The sequence below is a fragment of the Mucor velutinosus genome, assembly GCF_035048745.1.
Source record: "Mucor velutinosus strain NIH1002 chromosome Unknown tig00001545, whole genome shotgun sequence".
NCBI lineage: Eukaryota > Fungi > Mucoromycota > Mucoromycetes > Mucorales > Mucoraceae > Mucor > Mucor velutinosus.
The window spans coordinates 334,372-353,003 of NW_027041925.1; the positions used below are offsets into that span (position 1 = coordinate 334,372).

The following is an 18,632-nucleotide window of genomic DNA, read 5'->3' on the forward strand; positions in this document are numbered from 1 at the left end:
TTAGGGAAACTCTTACGTAACACCAAAGAGTTACAAAAGTAGCATTTTAATATATACGAGTGTTTATGCTTCTGATGGCTCTCTACCTTCGCCTAGCTTCGGTGAGAACCAACCTGCACAGCGGCAGCTCGCGCTACCAATTGCCCTTGAGTATCTGCTACTTTCATTTTGACCCTCCACTTACACATAAAAAACCTTCGTAGTATCTGTGGATCTGATTCTTATGTGATGCTCCACATTCATATACATGTAGCTACTTCATATACGGGTAAGTATCATACAGATATTATCCCTTTTTAGTCAAGAATGTGCCTAATAAAGCAAAACCTGGGCGCATTTGAGTTGCTTTCTCTCGCGTTCAAGGCCGTTTTAGATGGTCAGAATAGCACCAAACAATTGCTCTCATCTGACAGTTGCTTATGTTCACAATTACTCAACTTTTTGGGGACCAAAAAACATGGTCAAAAATCGACCAAAAAGCATGAGGTACCCCTCATGGTTTCATCAAAAATCAAACGATCGCGTTTTTCACCTTGAAAATGAAGACTTTTACTATGGTATGTATTGAATCAAAATGTTTCTATCGATCTAACGCAACTCCTGAAATCGTCTTTGTGGGACTTTGATATGTAAAATTTCGACATTTTGGCCAGAAACCTATTTTCATATTTTCGTAAATTACTCAATAAGTTTATTCAAAATATCTCTTAATTCTAGTACCATTGGATGCGCCTTCAAAAGTACTCCACGGATGTATTAGGAAGCATCGTATGATCATCTCTATTTATATAGTCGAATCTGCTAAAATAGTTCGATCGAGTCGAGAGTTATCAAGATTTGGCCAATCTGGAACAGACTATGATCTTGGGTTTGAATTAATTTTGGCTTGTGGGGCCGGCTGGCAAACTCAACGCCCTTTCCATCATGGAGGGAATACAGTAATAGATGCTTTTGAAGCGTATGAAAAGTAGGTGGCAAATTATGTAACACTATTGCTAGCCATGCTATTTTCCTTGCGCCCTATATTTAATAACACCAGTCCACCAGCATGCTTGTAAGATCAAATTCTTTCCTTTTTGAGGCTTTGAAAGTGTCTGGAGACCATGTTACAATGAGCCATACCTGACAAACGCCTGGCAACTCAGTTTCCATATTAGGGTTGTAAGAGTGTCTAGGGACTGAACATTTATCATGCTATGATGATTAGTAGGCTGTGGTGTGCTTTTGAAAAGCTCCAATTCCATTGACATGACAAAAGGTCTGCCATTCGTTTTCTTTAGATTTCGGCTAGCTATGCTGTTCGTAATTTCCTTATACATTATTTTATTCTAGGAATATCACAAAGTTATATTCTTCTCATCGAGAGAACAACAGGAGTGTGTGCCTCTTTTGCTTAAAAAAAAACAATGTCATAGATATGATATGTTGAAACTTCGTATCTCAAAACCGCAATTCTCCGCCCTAATGAATAAAGGCTCGAGTTTCATGAACTTGTGGATTCTAGCTGAGCTTCTTCTTTTCCCTCTTTTTTCAATATTTGTTTGGTATAGGAAGATTTTGGAAATGGAGGTCGTCCAAGTGCAACCAAGAGATTTTTATCTGCATTACATCTATGTGCCAGTGAAGGGGACGACGGTCAGGTGGACATTCACTACCAAAAAGAACAACATTGCATTTGGCTTCTACAGAAGATTGGGTCATACACCACTACCGTCCTCTTCAGATATTGTGTTAAAAGCGCAGCAAGCTCGGTCGGATCAACTACTGAAAGCATATCCTCTATCCAAAAAAACAGGTAGCTTGGTATAGTTTTCTTGCATCTCAACGTCTGATATCTTATCTTTCTCTCAGCAGAAGATGAAGACTCTCTGATACACGACAGCTCGACGCATCATACAAGAGCACGATCCAAGTCAATAGCATCTGAGAAGTTGCGAGAAAAGAATGACTGGGTTGAGCTCATACCTATAGAGCATGTGAATTCGGCCAAAGCCAAAGTCGAAGGGAGCTATACTGTGCATGATGCTGGGAATTACATTCTAGTCTTTGGTAGGAGCTGTGCCCAATTTCTGACATGCTGGTTACACAACAAAACTAAATGTTCATGTTTTGATAGACAACACGTTCTCCAAAAACACACCCAAAGTAGTTACATTCTCTGTCGCCCTGGTAGATCCCAACATGGAACAAGCATTGGAGCATCCACAAGCAGAAATCTCGGGCTGGCTGTTGAAGAAGAGACGCAAAAAGTTGCAAGGCTGGGCCAAGAGATGGTTTGAGCTGTCAAAAGCTGGAGTTTTGTCGTACTCTGCTACACCAACTAGCTTAACAAGAGGGTCGATCCAAATACTGCTAGCAACCATATCGCTGAATCCACAACACCACATCATCCATATTGATTCAGGATCCACTTTGTTCCATCTACGATGTCAGACAAACGACGAATACAAGGAATGGACGCGAGCACTAAAGGCATATAGGGACGATGAATTTCTTCACAGGGAGTATGCGGATTCTCAACAAGAAGAGCGAGCGCAACAAACGCAACAACAACAACAACAACAACAACAGCAACAGCAACAGCAACAAGATTTTAAATTGCCTCCCGAAATACAGCTACTACCCAACTCTTCATCTTCTTCATCCTTTGCAGCTGATTATCATAGCGCAGACATGATATGGTCTCAGATTGACGCTGGTGTCCGCAACGCTGAACTGTTGAGCTCCAACATTGCCATACTGAACAAGAATACAGAGTCGCTATTTCATCGTGATAATTCATCAGAGAGCTTTACACTGGCTAAAGAGAGCGAATTAATTACGTCTTTGGCCGCAGAACAAGCTAGACAATGGCGAGAGATTCAAGTGACAATGCAACATTTGTTAAAGGGAGATCCAACGCTCAACAGTCTGTCGATGACACGATCACAATCAAAGATCAAAGTACCAGTAGAAACTGATACTAAACCAGCCGACAATGATCATATGCTCTTACGCACACCCAGCACCAACACGTCTTGCTCTTCATTCCACAATTCATTCATGTCAGACCAGTTTTTCGATGCCGAGTCTGTGGTATTGACAGACGACGATGATGATTACGCAGACCATCCAGGAATTGTGTCTACGGGAGATAGCTCTACGCTGTCTACTAGCGATGAGGAGGAATCTGAAGAGGAGGATGGCCTCGGTAAGTCCTATGGTTACGAAAGCGAGAGGCTCGCACTGATACCTGCCTAACAGCATTCGGCAAACCAATGAGGCAATCCAAACTGACTGATCTCATATCAGAACCGTCCAACTTTCACAGACGACAAATTTTGCCTTCGCCCGCCATAACTGATGGCGTATCAGCCTTATCCATCTTTCGCAAGAACATTGGAAAAGATCTATCTCAGATTGCAATGCCTGTCAGCATGAATGAGCCGTTGAGCATGCTCGAAAAGGCCTGTGAGGATTTGGAATACTCTGAATTATTGGATAAAGCAGCACAATGTGAAAACAGTATGGACAGAATCATGTATGTGGCGGCATTTGCTGTCTCCAGCTACTCGTCCTCACAGTGGCGATCTGGTAGAAAGGTACAGTGCTGTACGTTACAAACAACTCCATGACGCTCATTCAAAGACTATAGCCTTTCAATCCAGTGATGAGCGAAACGTATGAATGCATTCGACCTGACAAGGGATTTCGCTTCATTTCGGAAAAAGTGTCTCACCATCCGCTGATCATTGCCTCGCACGCAGAATCGCGGACATATCAGTATTGGCAATGCACCAAGATCAAGAGCAAATTCTGGGGTAAATCCATGGAATTCATGACAGAAGGCACCTTTCACGTCAGCCTGAACGACAGTGAGCACTATACCTTTACAAAACCTTCGAGTTGGATGAGAAACATGATTGCTGGCGAAAAATATTTGGAGCATGTAGGCGAATTGAAGGTGATCAACCAAACCACCGGTGAGTATGGCTCCGTATCATTCAAGGAGGGTACTGGTGGCGGGCTGTTTAGTGCGCCCAAGGAGCGTAACAGTGTAGTAGGCACCTTTTATACGGCAGAAGGTGTCAAGAGCAAGAAAATAGTTGGTAAATGGAGCGATGGACTGGCAGAGGATGTCAATATGGACGGCCGCACCTTGTCCGTGCTATGGAAAGCCAAGGTCCCTACCAACCCTGATTTCAGTAAAAAGTACTATGGATTCTCGCAATTTGCCATTGAGTTGAACGAAATTACGCCCATCGAGAAGGGTAAGCTGCCTAAAACCGATTCCAGAAAGAGGCCAGATCAGCGTCTGTACGAGGAGGGACAAGTAGATCGTGCCGATGAAGAGAAACTGAGGATTGAAAAGATGCAGCGTGAGACACGGGCTGGGTATGCAGAGAAGGGCACCCCCTGGAAGCCCCAATGGTTCAGGCTGGAGGAGGATCCGTACGAAGAACCCACTCTTTTTGCTGTACACGCTGATGCAAATGTTGGGCATTCGTGGCAGTTTGCTGGAGAATATTGGAATGCGAGAGAAACTGGCGAATGGCCCACGGATACACCTGATTTATGGTAGATCATTGGTTTGATAGAAACGAAATAGACTTACATAAAACATGCATTCAACTAGCATTAATTCATTAATAAAGCATATAGAGTCGACGAGAGATCTCCCAATTTCCCGGTATAATTTGCCTGAATTCTTCAGTGAAATGGAGGCCTAATGACATGAGGCTTGTGTGGATCCATACGCGCTGATTGGGCTGGCAGAAACAGTAAATTTCTGCAATCCAAGCGAATGAAACAAAAAAGTTTTCTTGCACAGTTACATAAAATGGGAATTCATGGGCTATCCTATTTCATCAAATCTCTGCCCTCCATCATCGACAATGTAAAATGGAAGATTGAACCAGCAGCAGATAGATTCTCAGCAAAGAAAGACGATGGAGATCACTTTATCATAGACGGCAACGCATTTGTCTACCACATTGCATTCGAGCATAGAACAAACTGGACACATGGAGGCCAATATGCTCATATCGCAGACGTTGTTGCAAAGACCATTGACAGTCTCCACAGAGCTGGTATCCAACTTACCTTTCTGTTTGACGGTGCCTTACCGCAAGACAAGCTGGATACAAGAGTCAAACGTCATAAATCGTACATTGAACGATGTGCATCCACCTACTGGAATCTCAAGCAGATCAACACCAGCAACAAGCATGCAGATGAAGAAAGACAAAACGGCATTCAATACTATGGCGATCTCTTCCTTATACCCCCATTGACACTAGAAGTGATTGTTCAAACACTCAAAGAGCTCCAAGTCGAGATTCAAGTATGCGAGGCAGAAGCAGATGGCGAGGTCGTCAGCATGGCAGCAAGAGAAAGGGCCTATGTGGTATCTCAAGATTCGGATATGCATGTATACCCTGATGTAGGCAAAGGCTACATCCCTTTTGAATCACTCACTATCCCTATACAAGACACAGACAGCGACTATATATCAGCAAGCGTGTATCATCCCGAGACGTTGGCAAAATCCTTGAATCTAGAACCTTATCAGCTACCGTTGTTTGGCACCCTTTTAGGAAACGATTACATTGATGCAGACCTGGTGAGGTTTCCAATTGGACATTGGTGTAGTGTAGAAGGAATCCATGTCACCAAGAACAATCAGAGTGGATGGCCCAAGGTGGTTGCAGAGTTTATCAGAAGAAACACACATGTTCAAGGGGGAAAAGGCAAAGACTGCATTATTCAGAATATAGCAGATCAATTAAAGCCAATTATTGCCAGAAGCAGCATGAAGTCCAGAGAGGAAAAGGCAAGTGGGCTTGAAGATCGAATGATCAACTCGATTTGCCGATACGACGCCTTCAGTCCACTCCTCAAACACTCGCCAGATCAAGAATGTGGCTCCTCCAGCAGCACGCTGATTGACACTATCAGCCGCCAATTTACGCATACCAAAACCCTCAGCCGACAGATCATGGATGTCATTACAAGCAATACATTCTGGACCAGCATCTTTATCGAGGATATTGAAAGAGAATCAAGCTGGGATATAAGCAGATCATTGAGACAAGGCGTCTATGGATGCGTGCACGAAACACTAGGGGATCAGCAGCAGCAGCAGCAGCAGCAGCAAGAAGCCAAGAAGAATGAAATTACAGTCCAAGAGCATGTTCGAGAAAAGCAACATTTAGAAGTAGTGCAAGTGATAGGAGGTGTCATCACATATCAAAGGTCAACGGCTCTTGATGATTTCTATCGATTCCATGTGAGCAACGAAACCCACATTTTACACCACAACCCTATCCTTCACCCGCTGATTCTGTGTATGCGATACATGATATACCACTGCTCGCAATCGATTGACAATGGGCGTCTCTTCAACTATGAAGTGGTTGCCATGATTGTATCCACACTGAGATCACTTGCCCCTACACTAGGCTACTCGACTCAAGACGAGGTGCCCTGTCCTGATATAGGCGTACCTGCCCTGAAAAAAAGGTCTATCCATCTTGCATCCCAGTACCAAGGCGTCATCTACTCATCCTTTCTGCTGTCTCAAATGCTCGATATAGCCAATTACCTACAATCGCCGCATGTTCTTGCACACATGTACCATGGGCTCTACTTTCATTATTACATTGAAATTGCACGTGGAGGTGTCAGTATCAGCAGAATGCTTCACCATGTCACACCCGCATTCAAAGCACTTTTTTGTTCCGTGTACAAATCCATCATGACAGATTTATACGACCAAGTGCTAGACGTGTTTGATTATGATATCATCACCTCAGCTATGGAAGAATGGACGATATCCGACAATAAACCAAAGAGGTTAATTTCGCTAAATAGCAGCAATCAGCCTGAAAAGAAGAAAAAGAAGAAATCCCCAGCAAAATCTAGCAACATCACAGCAACACCGCAAAATAGGAGCACAAATGCGTTTAATGTATTGAGTTTTGGATGCAATTTCGATGAATAATCGATTCCTCCTCCCCCCCCCATCTTCTATATATTCTTAGTGGAACAAAATGGATCATTTGTCTCGATTAGTAAATTCTTGTGTATTCTTGTTTTGTAAAATTTCCTTTTTAAAATAGGGGTTTCACTATATTTGGGGGCTGCACTGTATATTATCGGTATTTGCACATTTGTGATAATGATAATGAGGTGTTATAGGAGGGATCAGTGAGTGGAGGGAGGATGGCGGGGGGAAATGTAGAGTGACACTGCATATGGAGATGCACAATCACTGGATAGCTATGCTTTTATTCGATACAGAATGTCAAGTAATAAAAGCTTGCATTTGGCAGCTATTTGGGGGGAGGGTTTGATCTTGGGGGATCAGAACGTGAACTATGACAGAGTGATTGAAAAAGAAAGGACCATCATTCCAATGAGAATCAAAACAAATACATTTGGCGTTACACGTTTGTCAAAGAGGTGGCTCTTCCGGACATGATTTCAATTATGAATCTGTAACCAATCGCCACCTTAACAAAAGCGCAAGATCTGATTGCAAACAGGCATGATTCAAGGCTTGACCAATGATGCTTCTGATCTGAAGCTCCCCCACCGACAGATGGTAAAATGAAACAAAACCCACCATGGCTTCCCCTCTCCCCTCCCCTCCGACTCCTCCCCCCCCAAGATTCGCTTTAAATTTTGTCCAAATCAGGAATTTAGCGATTTAGGATAATCCAAAAATCGAGCAGTTTGGTGAAGATCGGATATCCAAGCAGTGAGCTTTGATCCTTAGTGTGTATGTGATTTGACCCTTTTCCATTGATATAAAAAGGGAAGCTTTTTTTCAATTCTGCTTTTCATGTTCTTCATATCTATTCCGCATTATACCTTATCCATTACTCTCTTTCCGCTACATCTATATATACTATGACTGATCGATTCAACTTGACACAATCACTCACATGTGTAGCCTGTGGAGACATTTTGAATGAACCCATTTCGCTCTCTTGCGGTTATACAGTATGCTCACAGTGCTTTCCTGTCAGCAGCCCAACCTCAGTAAAGAAATCAGTATTCAAATGTCCAGTGCCTCACTGCGATTCCGCAACACATTTATTCGGCCCTGAGTTACTGCCTGATGTGGCAGTGACCAAACTCACACACATCCTTCGCCATGTCATGCCAAGTTGCTCTCGCCCTCCAACTCCTTCCGATGAATTAGACCCCACATCCAAACTAGACATGATTGCCAGTGCTGTCATTCCCCTATTAAACTGCCATCGCTGCGCTTCACCAGTAACTGATGCAGTGACAACACCTTGTGGACACACTTTCTGTAGACTTTGTATATTAGAATCAAAAATCGAATCGGATGCCTGCAACGCCTGCTCTCGTCCTCTTCCAAAATACAGCAGCCTACTATCACAAGCAACAAACCAACTCATTTCCACCATTGTCAAAGATTTCCAACTCTCTGGATTACTACCATGCAACACTCGCGAAACACAATTCTTGAACTCTACGAGCCTGCACCAATACAACGTACCCCTCTTTGTCTCTGGCGCTGTCATCCTGCCTGGACAAAGCTTCAGATTACCTATCTTTCAACCCAACCACCTGCGCATGTTTCGCCAAGCTCTTATTCCCTCTAGCAGATACAACGGTCTTTGCTTAGCATCAGTCCATCGCAGCAGACCCGAAGTGGCTCAATTTGGCACACTCTTACAAATCATCAATGTCGAGCATCGCAGTGATTCCATCCTGATTGAGGTTGCTGGCGTCGATCGCTTCAAGCTTGAAACGCATACAGAAGAAGATGAATCCACCATCTTTGGAACATTCAAGATCTTGCACGAAGCTTTTATCCGCCAGCTCAGTATCAAACTTCCCAACTCACCTTCCCCTGACGATCAGCAAGGACTCATTGCTCAGAAGGAACACATCTCCAGCTATGCTGTGGATTTAGCAGACTCCATTTTACAATTCATTCACCACCTTGGCACCGCTTCCAGCTTGCCTGCCAACGCCCTTCACGCTCAAACAGCCGGTTTGTTAGGCCCTCTTTGGTACGAAAGCATCAAGTCGCTTCACGGTCCTATTCCCTCAAAATACAACCCCATGGCCGTCTGCTGGTGGGCAGCAGTTGTGCTTCCAGTAACGCCTCAAGATGTCTATGTCCTTTTGAGAACAGTTCCCATCATTGACCGCCTTGAACTCGTTATTTCCTGGATGCAAGCCTTCCAAACACAATGGGAAAGATGCCGCAACACTGCCATTGAAGCCTTCAACCGAGTCCCTCAACAACTCTAAAATACCACAATATACCACATTCATTTGTAACACTGCACTCATCCTCATGCTACAACTAATTCATTATGTAAATATGTAAAAAAACACACACACATCCTCATGCCATTAACATACCAACAATCTTATGTACAATTGAACCTAAAAAATAAAATTATATCCTTATGCGCTTTATGTAACATAAAAAAAAATATCTCAAAGACACTTTTTTTTTAGTCCAATTTTGTATCTTGAAAAACAGTGGAAATCGAGCGATTTGCAGAGCATGGCTTCGATATCTATTATCAAGTCTCCCTAGTTTTTTTTTTTACACAGCTAAACTTAACAGACGCAGGAGTCATGATATCTCCTATATACGTGCTTTATTCAGGAATATAATGCTCTTTATATTTCTTGGGTCGAATGCAGTTGGTCTGATTGTGTCTCATAATAGAGCTATCCATCGACTTTACTGCAGTCTCAATGATGTTCGTCGGTTGACCCAGGATCATGCTCGCCAACGATACAACGTTGAGGTAGTTTTTGGGCGCGAAACCGCCTTTTCGAGAGTAAAAGAACTCGCCTTGCTTGATCAGAGGTCTTTTATCCTGATTTGCATCAGTTGGTATGACGAGGTCACTAGCATCCAACAACGGATCTGCCTTTACAGACAATGACTTTGCTTGATTCAAATGACGAGTAGGTTCTCGATTTAGGATATTCAAAAGAACATCTGATATAATCAATCAATATTAAATCGCATCATCCGCCGTAACACAACCAAGACTTACTATGTTTATCTCGTAAATGTGCTGTAGCTTTGCTTGCCACGGACGTCTCTTGTAGATATTGAATCATGTTCTTCAAGTCGTTTTGGTCGTCTTGCAAGGATTTCCATCGAGCCATGTTCTTTTCAATTTGCTCGTGCCACATCTCTTTTGTAGTCGATGTATCAAACTGGCTCACGGAAGACGAATCACTAGCAATTCATTCAGGGCATGTTAGTTTTATGTCTAAATAATGTAACAGGCCAATTTCAACTTACGTGGTATGATCATCTACGCCATAAATGAGCTTGGCTGCAGCAATGACACTGGCCATGAGTGTGGTTGTAACATGCGTACCTCTTGCCTTCTGCAGAGGAGATGTGTTGATGTAAAATAACCGCCTTCTGGTTTCAAAAATGTAGTTTGCATAGTAATAACCCTCCACTACAACAAGGTTAACTTATGGGAAAAAGTGAACGTTAGCTCTATTTTACCTGGGAGAAAGAATTGACAACAGAATCGATCAAGGTACAATGGTATATTCAATTCTGGGAATACAATGTTGCAATTCACTTCAAAGCCCTTGAGATATCTGTGGCTATACTTGTTGAGATAGAGCACAGAGGGCGCTCTGGTCATTGGATTTGTCACGACCAAATGAAGGGAGGCCAGCGTCTCCATAGGAATCTTTTCTTGCATCTTTAAATAGGGTATTTGGCCAGTGACACTCCATCTGACGAGATCATTTAAAACAACAGGGTAGTTGAGATAAACACACGCAATGTAGATGAATACTAGTGTGTGTTGATAGGCTAATTTCGGCCATTTCACTCGATTGACACCTGGCCGTCTTTCTGTAGGTCTTGCTTGATCATGCTCACCACCTTCATCATCCTCTTCAGATGAGGAAAAGTCTTCCAAGTTGTCCAGTTCCTTTTCTTCGTTTTGTATTCTCTCCAGCATGTCCAGTTTGGGTTGATACTGACTATCCTGCGCTTCCTTTTCATTTGCTTCGAATATATATGCTTCCATAATCTCTTGCTTGGAGTCTGCTAGATACAAAAGCCAAAATTCTCTTGCCACAGGTTCAATTTCAGGTGGGAAATCCAGCTCTTGCACCATACAGCGTGTTAGTACTTGCAGTGTGTATTGACATATCAGCAGAAAATCGCTCTTTTCCTTGACTGGATTGCTGCTTTGCATGTTGTCTTGCAGCGTTTTCACCTTCTTTCTCTGCCGACCACCAAAGCCTTCAAAGTCGCCTTCTTGCTCTTCCACTTGTATACCAAGCATCTTGTGGCCATATTTACAGACGAGACCACCATCGCTTGATTTCTTGAATTTGGTAGTTCTGCAGGTAGGGCATTCACGCTTCATGGCTGATGTCTATGTGTGTGTGTTTTTTTTATTGTTTTTTTGTAGTAGATGTCGTAGTTTTTGTTTGTTCTTGCTAGCACTAGTAGCTCTTTAGATTTTTTTGCTGTCCTTGTCGTCGATTGTGGATACAGTGTAAGAGTTTTCGTCAAGGATTTTGTCCAACTCGTATTTCAACTGTTCAACCCAAGAAGCTTCGATAAATAAATGTGTGTCGTCCAAGTCTTCGATTACAAAGTTTCCTCTTTTATTCAAGTTAAGTACAATTTGCTTTACTGTGCTATCACACTCCAATAAGACACCTTTCACTGCTTTTACCATAGTTGTATGGAAATGGCACAGCAAATGCACTTCCATGTTTGAATTGCTTTAAAGCCTGTTGCTCTGTACGGTCACGGTGTCTGTCAAGCCACCAAAGTTTTTTTTGATAAAAAGCATTAAAAAAATAAATATATGGATCTTTTGCACCCGATCTTATATCATCATCATGTCTAGTATGTCATTGCATTGGATTTGTCGATATTAGAAACTAATTTTTTGATGGAATAGAAAGTGCATCTCTTGCTAGTCTCATTGCAGATCTCGACTCCACTGCTCCCAAGGGTAAGCTGAAAGCTGTCAAACGTTCACACATGTCCTATTCATAGTTGCTTCGATATAGACTATGATCCTGAGGATATTCTTGAGCCCATGAACGACAACAATGACCGCAGTGATCAAGGAAGTGACAACGAAGAATCTGCAGCTCGCGATCATTACTTGTCAGTAGGCAAGAGTAAACTTCGTAGTGAACAACCTTTGTTGGAAGATCCTCGCTACGCTGGTAAACATACTAGCCGTAAAGACATCTACTCGGATGACGATGAGGAGGAAGACGAAGAAGAGTTCAAGGAATTTTCTGCTAGCGACACTGACGAAGAGAATGATGATGACAGCAACGACGACGATGAAGATTTACTCGCCAATGCCAATTCAGACGAAGAGGAAGACGATGACTCTGAAGCAGAGTCTGATGAGGAAGATCAAGAGGAAGCAGCATCAGATGCTGAGTCTGCTCAAAATGATGGCGAGGAAGATGAAATCAACACTGAGCTTCGTAGAATCCAAGAAGAAGAAAAGTATGCCTATTCAGATCAACGACATGCCAGCACACTAATAATAGTCAAATAGACAAATGATCTCTCAGCTATCCAAGAGCGCACAATCAGATGTTGAAAAGGGTCAACATGTCAGACAACAGTTGGTAGGTTTGAATGTATTTGGAGCCAACGAACATTGTACTCATGCAGGATGTTGATAGACACTTTGGGATAATTGCCTAGAGAACCGTATTCGTATGCAAAAAGTGATTGATGAGACCAACAAATTACCTCAAAACGACACTTATTACGACTTTTTGGCCAAAGCAGAAGGCGTTGAGAAGGATTTGGAAAACGCAAAGAATGATTTGCGTGAAGTGATTGATGATTTGATGGACATTCGTGTTGATTTATTTACGCAAAATGGCTCAATTGACCTTGAAGATGCCAACTACAACACTAGAAAGAGACATCTCGACGATGACGACCAATACATTGATGCTCTTTGGCATGATATTTCGCAAATCAACGATGTGTAAGTTTTGCCTACGAGAAAATGAAAAAACGAAGAAAGAAAAACGGCTAACGGCCTTCTTAGATTCGTACCTTTCCGTAACAGCACATTAGAGAAATGGAGCAACAAGGTGCAGGTTGCAGCAGGCGCACGATTAAATAAGAAATTCAAGGCCTTTGATCAAAACATTCTGGCTCAAATTGAAAGCACAATGTCTGATAAATCTGGCTTGATCAAAAGAACACAGCTGCAAAGAGCAGATTACAAGATTCTTGGTAAAGTGAATGTGGAGGTGGATAAAGAGCAGCAAGAGATGGACACAGGCAAGAAACCTGATCGCCATCTGAATACCTATGATGTTGAGATCTTTGACGATCAAGATTTCTATCAACAACAGTTGCGTGAATTGATTGAATCTCGTATGGTGGATACAGATGACCCAATGGCTATCGGTATGAGATGGGCTGCTCGTAAACAAACTGAACAGAAGAAGAAAAAGAAGGTGGTTGATAGAAAAGCAAGTAAAGGTCGTCAACTTCGGTAAGTGGGATCTAGGCGGTTTTGGTGATAAGGTATTAACTTTGCATAGATTCAATGTCCATGAAAAACTCCAAAACTTCATGGCACCTATACCTGTTGGTGATTGGCATGAATCTATGGTCGAAGAATTGTATACTTCATTGCTGGGCCAAAGATTGGGAGGAGAGAGTTTAGCTGAATAAAATAGTTGTCGTATATGTATAATAAACTAATTAGAGAGTAAATGCTTGTGAATAATGAAGTTTATTGTTTGTTTGTATGCTCTAGAAATGCAAGACTGGCTTGATTTGATATACAAATAACTGACGGATGGTAATATGATTAATGAGGGAGTTGCTTTCGACATACGGGAGTGTCAACATAAATACTGAAGGATGGCCTACATTCTTTTCTTCTCTCGCTGTTGTGGGCCTGAATCACCATACTCCTCCTCCTCCTCCTCCTCCTCCTCCAGCTTCACCTGCACACTGCTGATTTCCCCATCTTCAATATCCTGTTGGCTGCGTCTGGACAAAAACTTCATTTCTTTGTCAATAAGATACACTCTATTCTTAAGTTTGTTATACGCTTTCTTCTGCTTGCTTATTTTCATATTTAGAGAAACGCGCTGTGAATCCAATTGAGCTTTCAGAGGGTCTTTTGCAGTTTTGAGCTGGCCCTTCAGTGAGCTTATAGAGTGTTCTGTTTTGTCCAAGTCAACAATAACCTCTAATAGATCTTTCTTGGTCTGTCGGAAATCATTTCGCACACACATTCCATCAAAAGAATTAGGTGGTGGTGAAGTGGATCGTCTGCAGTCAGGAGCAGGTGGATCACCGTGCCGTGAGGGCATTCTTGTTGGCGAGTGTGGTCTCTTCATAAGGATGCGTGATGGTGGTATGGGGGAAAGAAGAGCGATTATTTTGATTGCTCGAGAATTTATCAGTCTCGTAACGATAACTAGTCCCCTTTGCCTGGAAAATCATTGTCATCCATGGTTCCTGGATCCAACCACTAAAGGCTTGTAATGCATCATATGAATTGTTTACTATCATAAATTCTACTTTTTTGGCTTTTGTTATATCATAAGTTGTGTTTTGAAAGGAAATGGGGTCTATAGAATGAGTGAAATGTGATTTTAAAAAAAAGAGTGTATATGTAATGAAGATAGTTGTGGTTGTGCGTGTGTGTTGGTAGGACATTTTGGAGATGATGTATAAAACAGGAATTCTGCTTACAAGAAGCCTGATTCTTGCAACAGACGAGTGATCTTTTCATCCTCACGTTCCCTATATATCGCCTATGAATACAAGGTCGCAACGAGATCATTAGCAAACACTCACCTTGGCTCTAGTTTTAAACTCTCCTTGTACAGCTGTTCTTCATCTCGAGTGCTTTGTAGATTGGCCTTGACAAATTCTTGTAAATCTTCGACTGGTTTTAGTTGGTATAAGGAAGATTGATATTGTTGGATTTCTCGTATCACTTCAGCAGTTTTGGCTCGCTTAGCAAAGTTGATCAACTCCTTTGATTTCTTAAGTTCATTGGCATTACCATCCTCAATAAAGGTTAAATCTTGGAGATAGATACCCAAGAACGGTATACAAGGAGGATTGATGGAATGAATGATGGCACGGTATTCAATGAAATTGCGATTAGCGCCCATGAGTTTACGGATTTGTTGCAGAGTTTGGTTTGTTCTGGCACCAACGACTTCCCAGGTACGCTTTAGTCTTCCAACGGAACTGTTGTCAAAAGCAGATAGAATGGCCATACACGTATTGAAGTTGTTTAAGATTCGACATTTCTACAGCACGGTCAGCTCAGCTCAGGTACAATACTCACACACACACACACACACACAGCAAACTTACCTCTGCTACTTGGACCCAGTATTTGATCAGGACACTTCTCTTCTTGATGTCGTGTTGACTCAAGATAACATCAGAAACCCAAGACGTGATTTGATTACAGTATTCGATAGAGGCTCTGATATTGACAGCTACATTGCCTTCTTCGTCTCTTGACCAAGCCTTGTCCAAGCACTCAATGGGTTTGATAGCGCTGTACAGCTTAAAGTCCATGATAGTCAATTGACGAGCCATCTCCAGGGTATCAATATCTAGTAACTTGAAGCGACGTTTATTTCTGGGCAGAATAGGCTCAGGTGGATCCGGTAACGTCAGAATCATCTTCTTGTGTCCATCCATGGTATCCGCATTTCTTCTTCTTTCAATCAACGACTCCAATTGCCCGTTAGAAAACTTGAGTGTCTTTCTAATGTTGGACTGAGTGAACTCCAATAAGCGATCCAGCAACACACTGTCATCTTCATTGTAGTACAGTTCAAGCCAATTCTTGAGCACATTAAAGACGCGAAGTCTGACCAGCTTCAGCTTCTTTTCTTCCCAGATAAACGCATCTTCTTCCGATAAGCCAGGTGGGCATTGCAGATTGTATCTTGCCTCTAACAGATCTAGTAGATCCATAGAGCTACAGAAGGAGCGGTAGGTCAACAGGAAGGTATTGATAAAGTTCATATCCAAGTAGTCGTGCAGTGTCAGTCGTTCCACTAGTGCCACCAGCGTGCCACCCTTGACATTGCCTTCCATATTGAATACAATTTCGTTGGGTCCATAATCGTACTCCAAGTATTCGGGGCGTTCGTTGGCGATGGGCTTGTTGGCCACTGTCGTTTCAGGCAAAGGCGCATCGTCACCAAAGAACTTTTTGAGTTTGTTGGAAGAAGTGGTTTGCTTGATAGCAGGTGCTGTTTGCGATCGTTGCATTGGGTAGGGTAAAGGCGTTGTTTGAGGTATCAGTTCAGATTTATGGCGTTCCATAATCTCTGTTGCAGGTCTCCTTTCGTCATCTTCCAGACTTCTGGGCCTCAATGGCTTCAGTACGTCATTTTCTTCAGGGAATAAGTCGTCCATGTCGTCTTCATCGGCTTCCTGTATCGCTGTTTCATCCATGACGACAGAGGAAGATGCTTGTTTTGCCAATGCGCTATTGTCAGACACAGCATGGGACGCACTGCTATTGGTTCTACTGCGATTCTTACTAGCCAAACATAGCACACTTTCACAGATCAGTTCGATCGGTTCAAACAAGCTTCCGGCGGCCAGTTCTGTATCCCTCAAGCTTGCTGCGAAATCCGGTACTGACTCGTCTGTGAGTGCTTGCATTTTGTAGAATAGTAGACCCAAGCTGTCTGCTAACGCCTGCTTGCCAGACTGTAAATCTGCCATTTCGAGCTGCTGTTGCACTATGCTGAAATCAGTTTCATCGAGATAACCCAAAAATAGACCGGCTTGATTAGAGAGATTACGAAAATGAGTGAATAATAATGCAGCTAGTGATGTCTTGTCGTCCTGCGATAATTGCGTCGAGTTGTTATTGAGGAGGCACGATGAAATGCATTTGATAATCATCTCGGCCGAGTCCTGAATGCATGTACCCATCGTCTCTAAATTCTCTGCTAGATTGATCTGCAGGCTGTAGCGATTGTTGTTGTTGAAAGGACGTCTGGTGGAGCCTAATACTTGATCTGGGTCTTTCTCATCGATCCATTGAGGATCTGTGTGTATCAGTGGTATTTTGAGCGATTGGCAGGTACTGACAAAATTGCGAATCATGAGCAGTAGCTCGCTGGATTCAGTGAGAATCTTGCTAGCAATCATCTGCTGGTCATCTTCAGTCGAGAAGGATGTGTGGCTGGTTTGAGCGGACAAGACCAATTTTGACATGCTGGCCATCATGGCTCTGTGATGTGATCGCAATGTCCCATTTGCTTTAATGTAGCCTGAATCCTTGTCAATAGTAGATGATGCAATCAACATGAATCGAATCGAGTTGACGACGTCCACTGAATTTTTGTAGTACAGGCTGTATTGTCCACTTTTTGCTGCTGTTGTGAGCTGATGGATGGCGATGGCAATGTTGCTCGAAATTTTGTTCCAGCTCAGGGGTTCATCTGAGTTGATTCTGCGCACAGATGGCCTTCGCGAGGGAGACCTTGGCAGTAATTGCGGCGGTGGTAATGGCGCTGTTGCTTGATTGAACTCAATCGAGGATGACTTGGAGTTTATACTTGAACTATCAAAGTTACTTTGATGAGATGTTACACGATTTAACCATTGAGGCTGTAATTTTTTTGAAGGGTTAATTATACGGAGGTTGAATAAAATAAATTGGTTTTCTTGTCTATATACCTTCTCGTCAATCGACAGCAGTGTGCTTTGATCAGACCAGCTTGGCATATCTATGGTGGATATCTGATCGGATTCGTATTCGCTGTCGAGATTCACTGTAGATTCTGATATTTTGCTGCTGTGATGAAGCAGACTCTCGTTGCATAATAAGTAGGCATTGGATCCAAGATCAGATGTTTGATGTTGCTGCTCGTGCTGTTGTTGTTGTTGCTGCTGCTGCTGCTGCTGCTGCTCGTGCTGCTCGTGCTGCTGCGATATCCAATTGTTGGTTTGTAGCTTGTCAGAGACATGATGATACGATAAGCTAAGTCTATATTCGTTGTTCCGTTTGATCGGTCCATCAATCAGTTCTTCATCTGGTTCTTGCTCTTTATTGGATGCAATTATCTTAACATAATTACTAGGGAACCATCCTCTTGTGCCATTGCACCTGTTGCTTATTATGTTAATAATTATACATCTTGTGTGCAGAGAGCTGACAACTCACAGGCCATCCCACCATCCAGACGGTAATTTATTCAACACATCAATGAAATCATCTTGACTGAATGAAAGCGAAGATGGGTCATTGGACCTAAAGTCGTAGAGTGCTTGAACTCTACATAGTATAGGTATTTCTGACATCTGAAATTAATCAAGAGGTAAAAGAAAAGGGGGGAGGAGATAACAGCAGTAAATGAGCGAAAAGAGGAAGAAAGAAAAAAGAGAAAGGAAAAAGAGGAAATGAAAATTTGAAGATCACACTATTCTGCTACTACACTTCACTCTCACACACAGACACAGACGCATTTTTTTTGTATACAATGCCCACAACCCCGAGAAAGTAAAAACGGTGCAACCATGAATAACTCAACTCAATAATTTGTGTTGCCCTGTTTTCTTGTTGATTTAAAATCCCTTTGACTCCATTTAG

The 18,632-nt window shown here is 42.5% G+C and overlaps 7 protein-coding genes across 7 annotated transcripts; 4 read left to right on the forward strand and 3 right to left on the reverse strand.

Annotated features, from left to right (window-relative positions):
* Positions 1 to 1,563: 1,563 nt before the first annotated feature.
* ATC70_006268 (uncharacterized protein) lies at positions 1,564 to 4,561 on the forward strand (the record flags this gene model as incomplete). The annotated part of the gene is made up of 5 exons (XM_064825545.1): positions 1,564 to 1,795; positions 1,852 to 2,049; positions 2,117 to 3,190; positions 3,244 to 3,581; positions 3,635 to 4,561. The coding sequence occupies 5 exons, from the start codon at positions 1,564 to 1,566 to the stop codon at positions 4,559 to 4,561; spliced, it is 2,769 nt and encodes a 922-aa protein (XP_064676763.1).
* Positions 4,562 to 4,819: 258 nt separating this feature from the next.
* ATC70_006269 (uncharacterized protein) lies at positions 4,820 to 6,982 on the forward strand (the record flags this gene model as incomplete). Its single annotated transcript, XM_064825546.1, has 1 exon — positions 4,820 to 6,982. One exon carries the CDS (start codon positions 4,820 to 4,822, stop codon positions 6,980 to 6,982), a length of 2,163 nt encoding a protein of 720 aa, XP_064676764.1.
* A 911-nt stretch (positions 6,983 to 7,893) lies between these two features.
* Positions 7,894 to 9,276, forward strand: ATC70_006270 (uncharacterized protein; the record flags this gene model as incomplete). Its single annotated transcript, XM_064825547.1, has 1 exon — positions 7,894 to 9,276. One exon carries the CDS (start codon positions 7,894 to 7,896, stop codon positions 9,274 to 9,276), a length of 1,383 nt encoding a protein of 460 aa, XP_064676765.1.
* Positions 9,277 to 9,635: 359 nt separating this feature from the next.
* Positions 9,636 to 11,396, reverse strand: ATC70_006271 (uncharacterized protein; the record flags this gene model as incomplete). The annotated part of the gene is made up of 4 exons (XM_064825548.1): positions 9,636 to 9,985; positions 10,044 to 10,231; positions 10,298 to 10,463; positions 10,514 to 11,396. The coding sequence occupies 4 exons, from the start codon at positions 11,394 to 11,396 to the stop codon at positions 9,636 to 9,638; spliced, it is 1,587 nt and encodes a 528-aa protein (XP_064676766.1).
* A 484-nt stretch (positions 11,397 to 11,880) lies between these two features.
* On the forward strand, positions 11,881 to 13,708 carry ATC70_006272 (uncharacterized protein; the record flags this gene model as incomplete). Its single annotated transcript, XM_064825549.1, has 7 exons — positions 11,881 to 11,887; positions 11,943 to 11,996; positions 12,055 to 12,511; positions 12,564 to 12,636; positions 12,694 to 13,007; positions 13,071 to 13,526; positions 13,576 to 13,708. 7 exons carry the CDS (start codon positions 11,881 to 11,883, stop codon positions 13,706 to 13,708), a joined length of 1,494 nt encoding a protein of 497 aa, XP_064676767.1.
* A 197-nt stretch (positions 13,709 to 13,905) lies between these two features.
* On the reverse strand, positions 13,906 to 14,385 carry ATC70_006273 (uncharacterized protein; the record flags this gene model as incomplete). Its single annotated transcript, XM_064825550.1, has 1 exon — positions 13,906 to 14,385. One exon carries the CDS (start codon positions 14,383 to 14,385, stop codon positions 13,906 to 13,908), a length of 480 nt encoding a protein of 159 aa, XP_064676768.1.
* Positions 14,386 to 14,739: 354 nt separating this feature from the next.
* Positions 14,740 to 18,343, reverse strand: SEC17_1 (vesicular-fusion protein S17; the record flags this gene model as incomplete). Its single annotated transcript, XM_064825551.1, has 5 exons — positions 14,740 to 14,794; positions 14,849 to 15,312; positions 15,380 to 17,650; positions 17,720 to 18,149; positions 18,207 to 18,343. 5 exons carry the CDS (start codon positions 18,341 to 18,343, stop codon positions 14,740 to 14,742), a joined length of 3,357 nt encoding a protein of 1,118 aa, XP_064676769.1.
* Between the last annotated feature and the right edge of the window lie 289 nt (positions 18,344 to 18,632).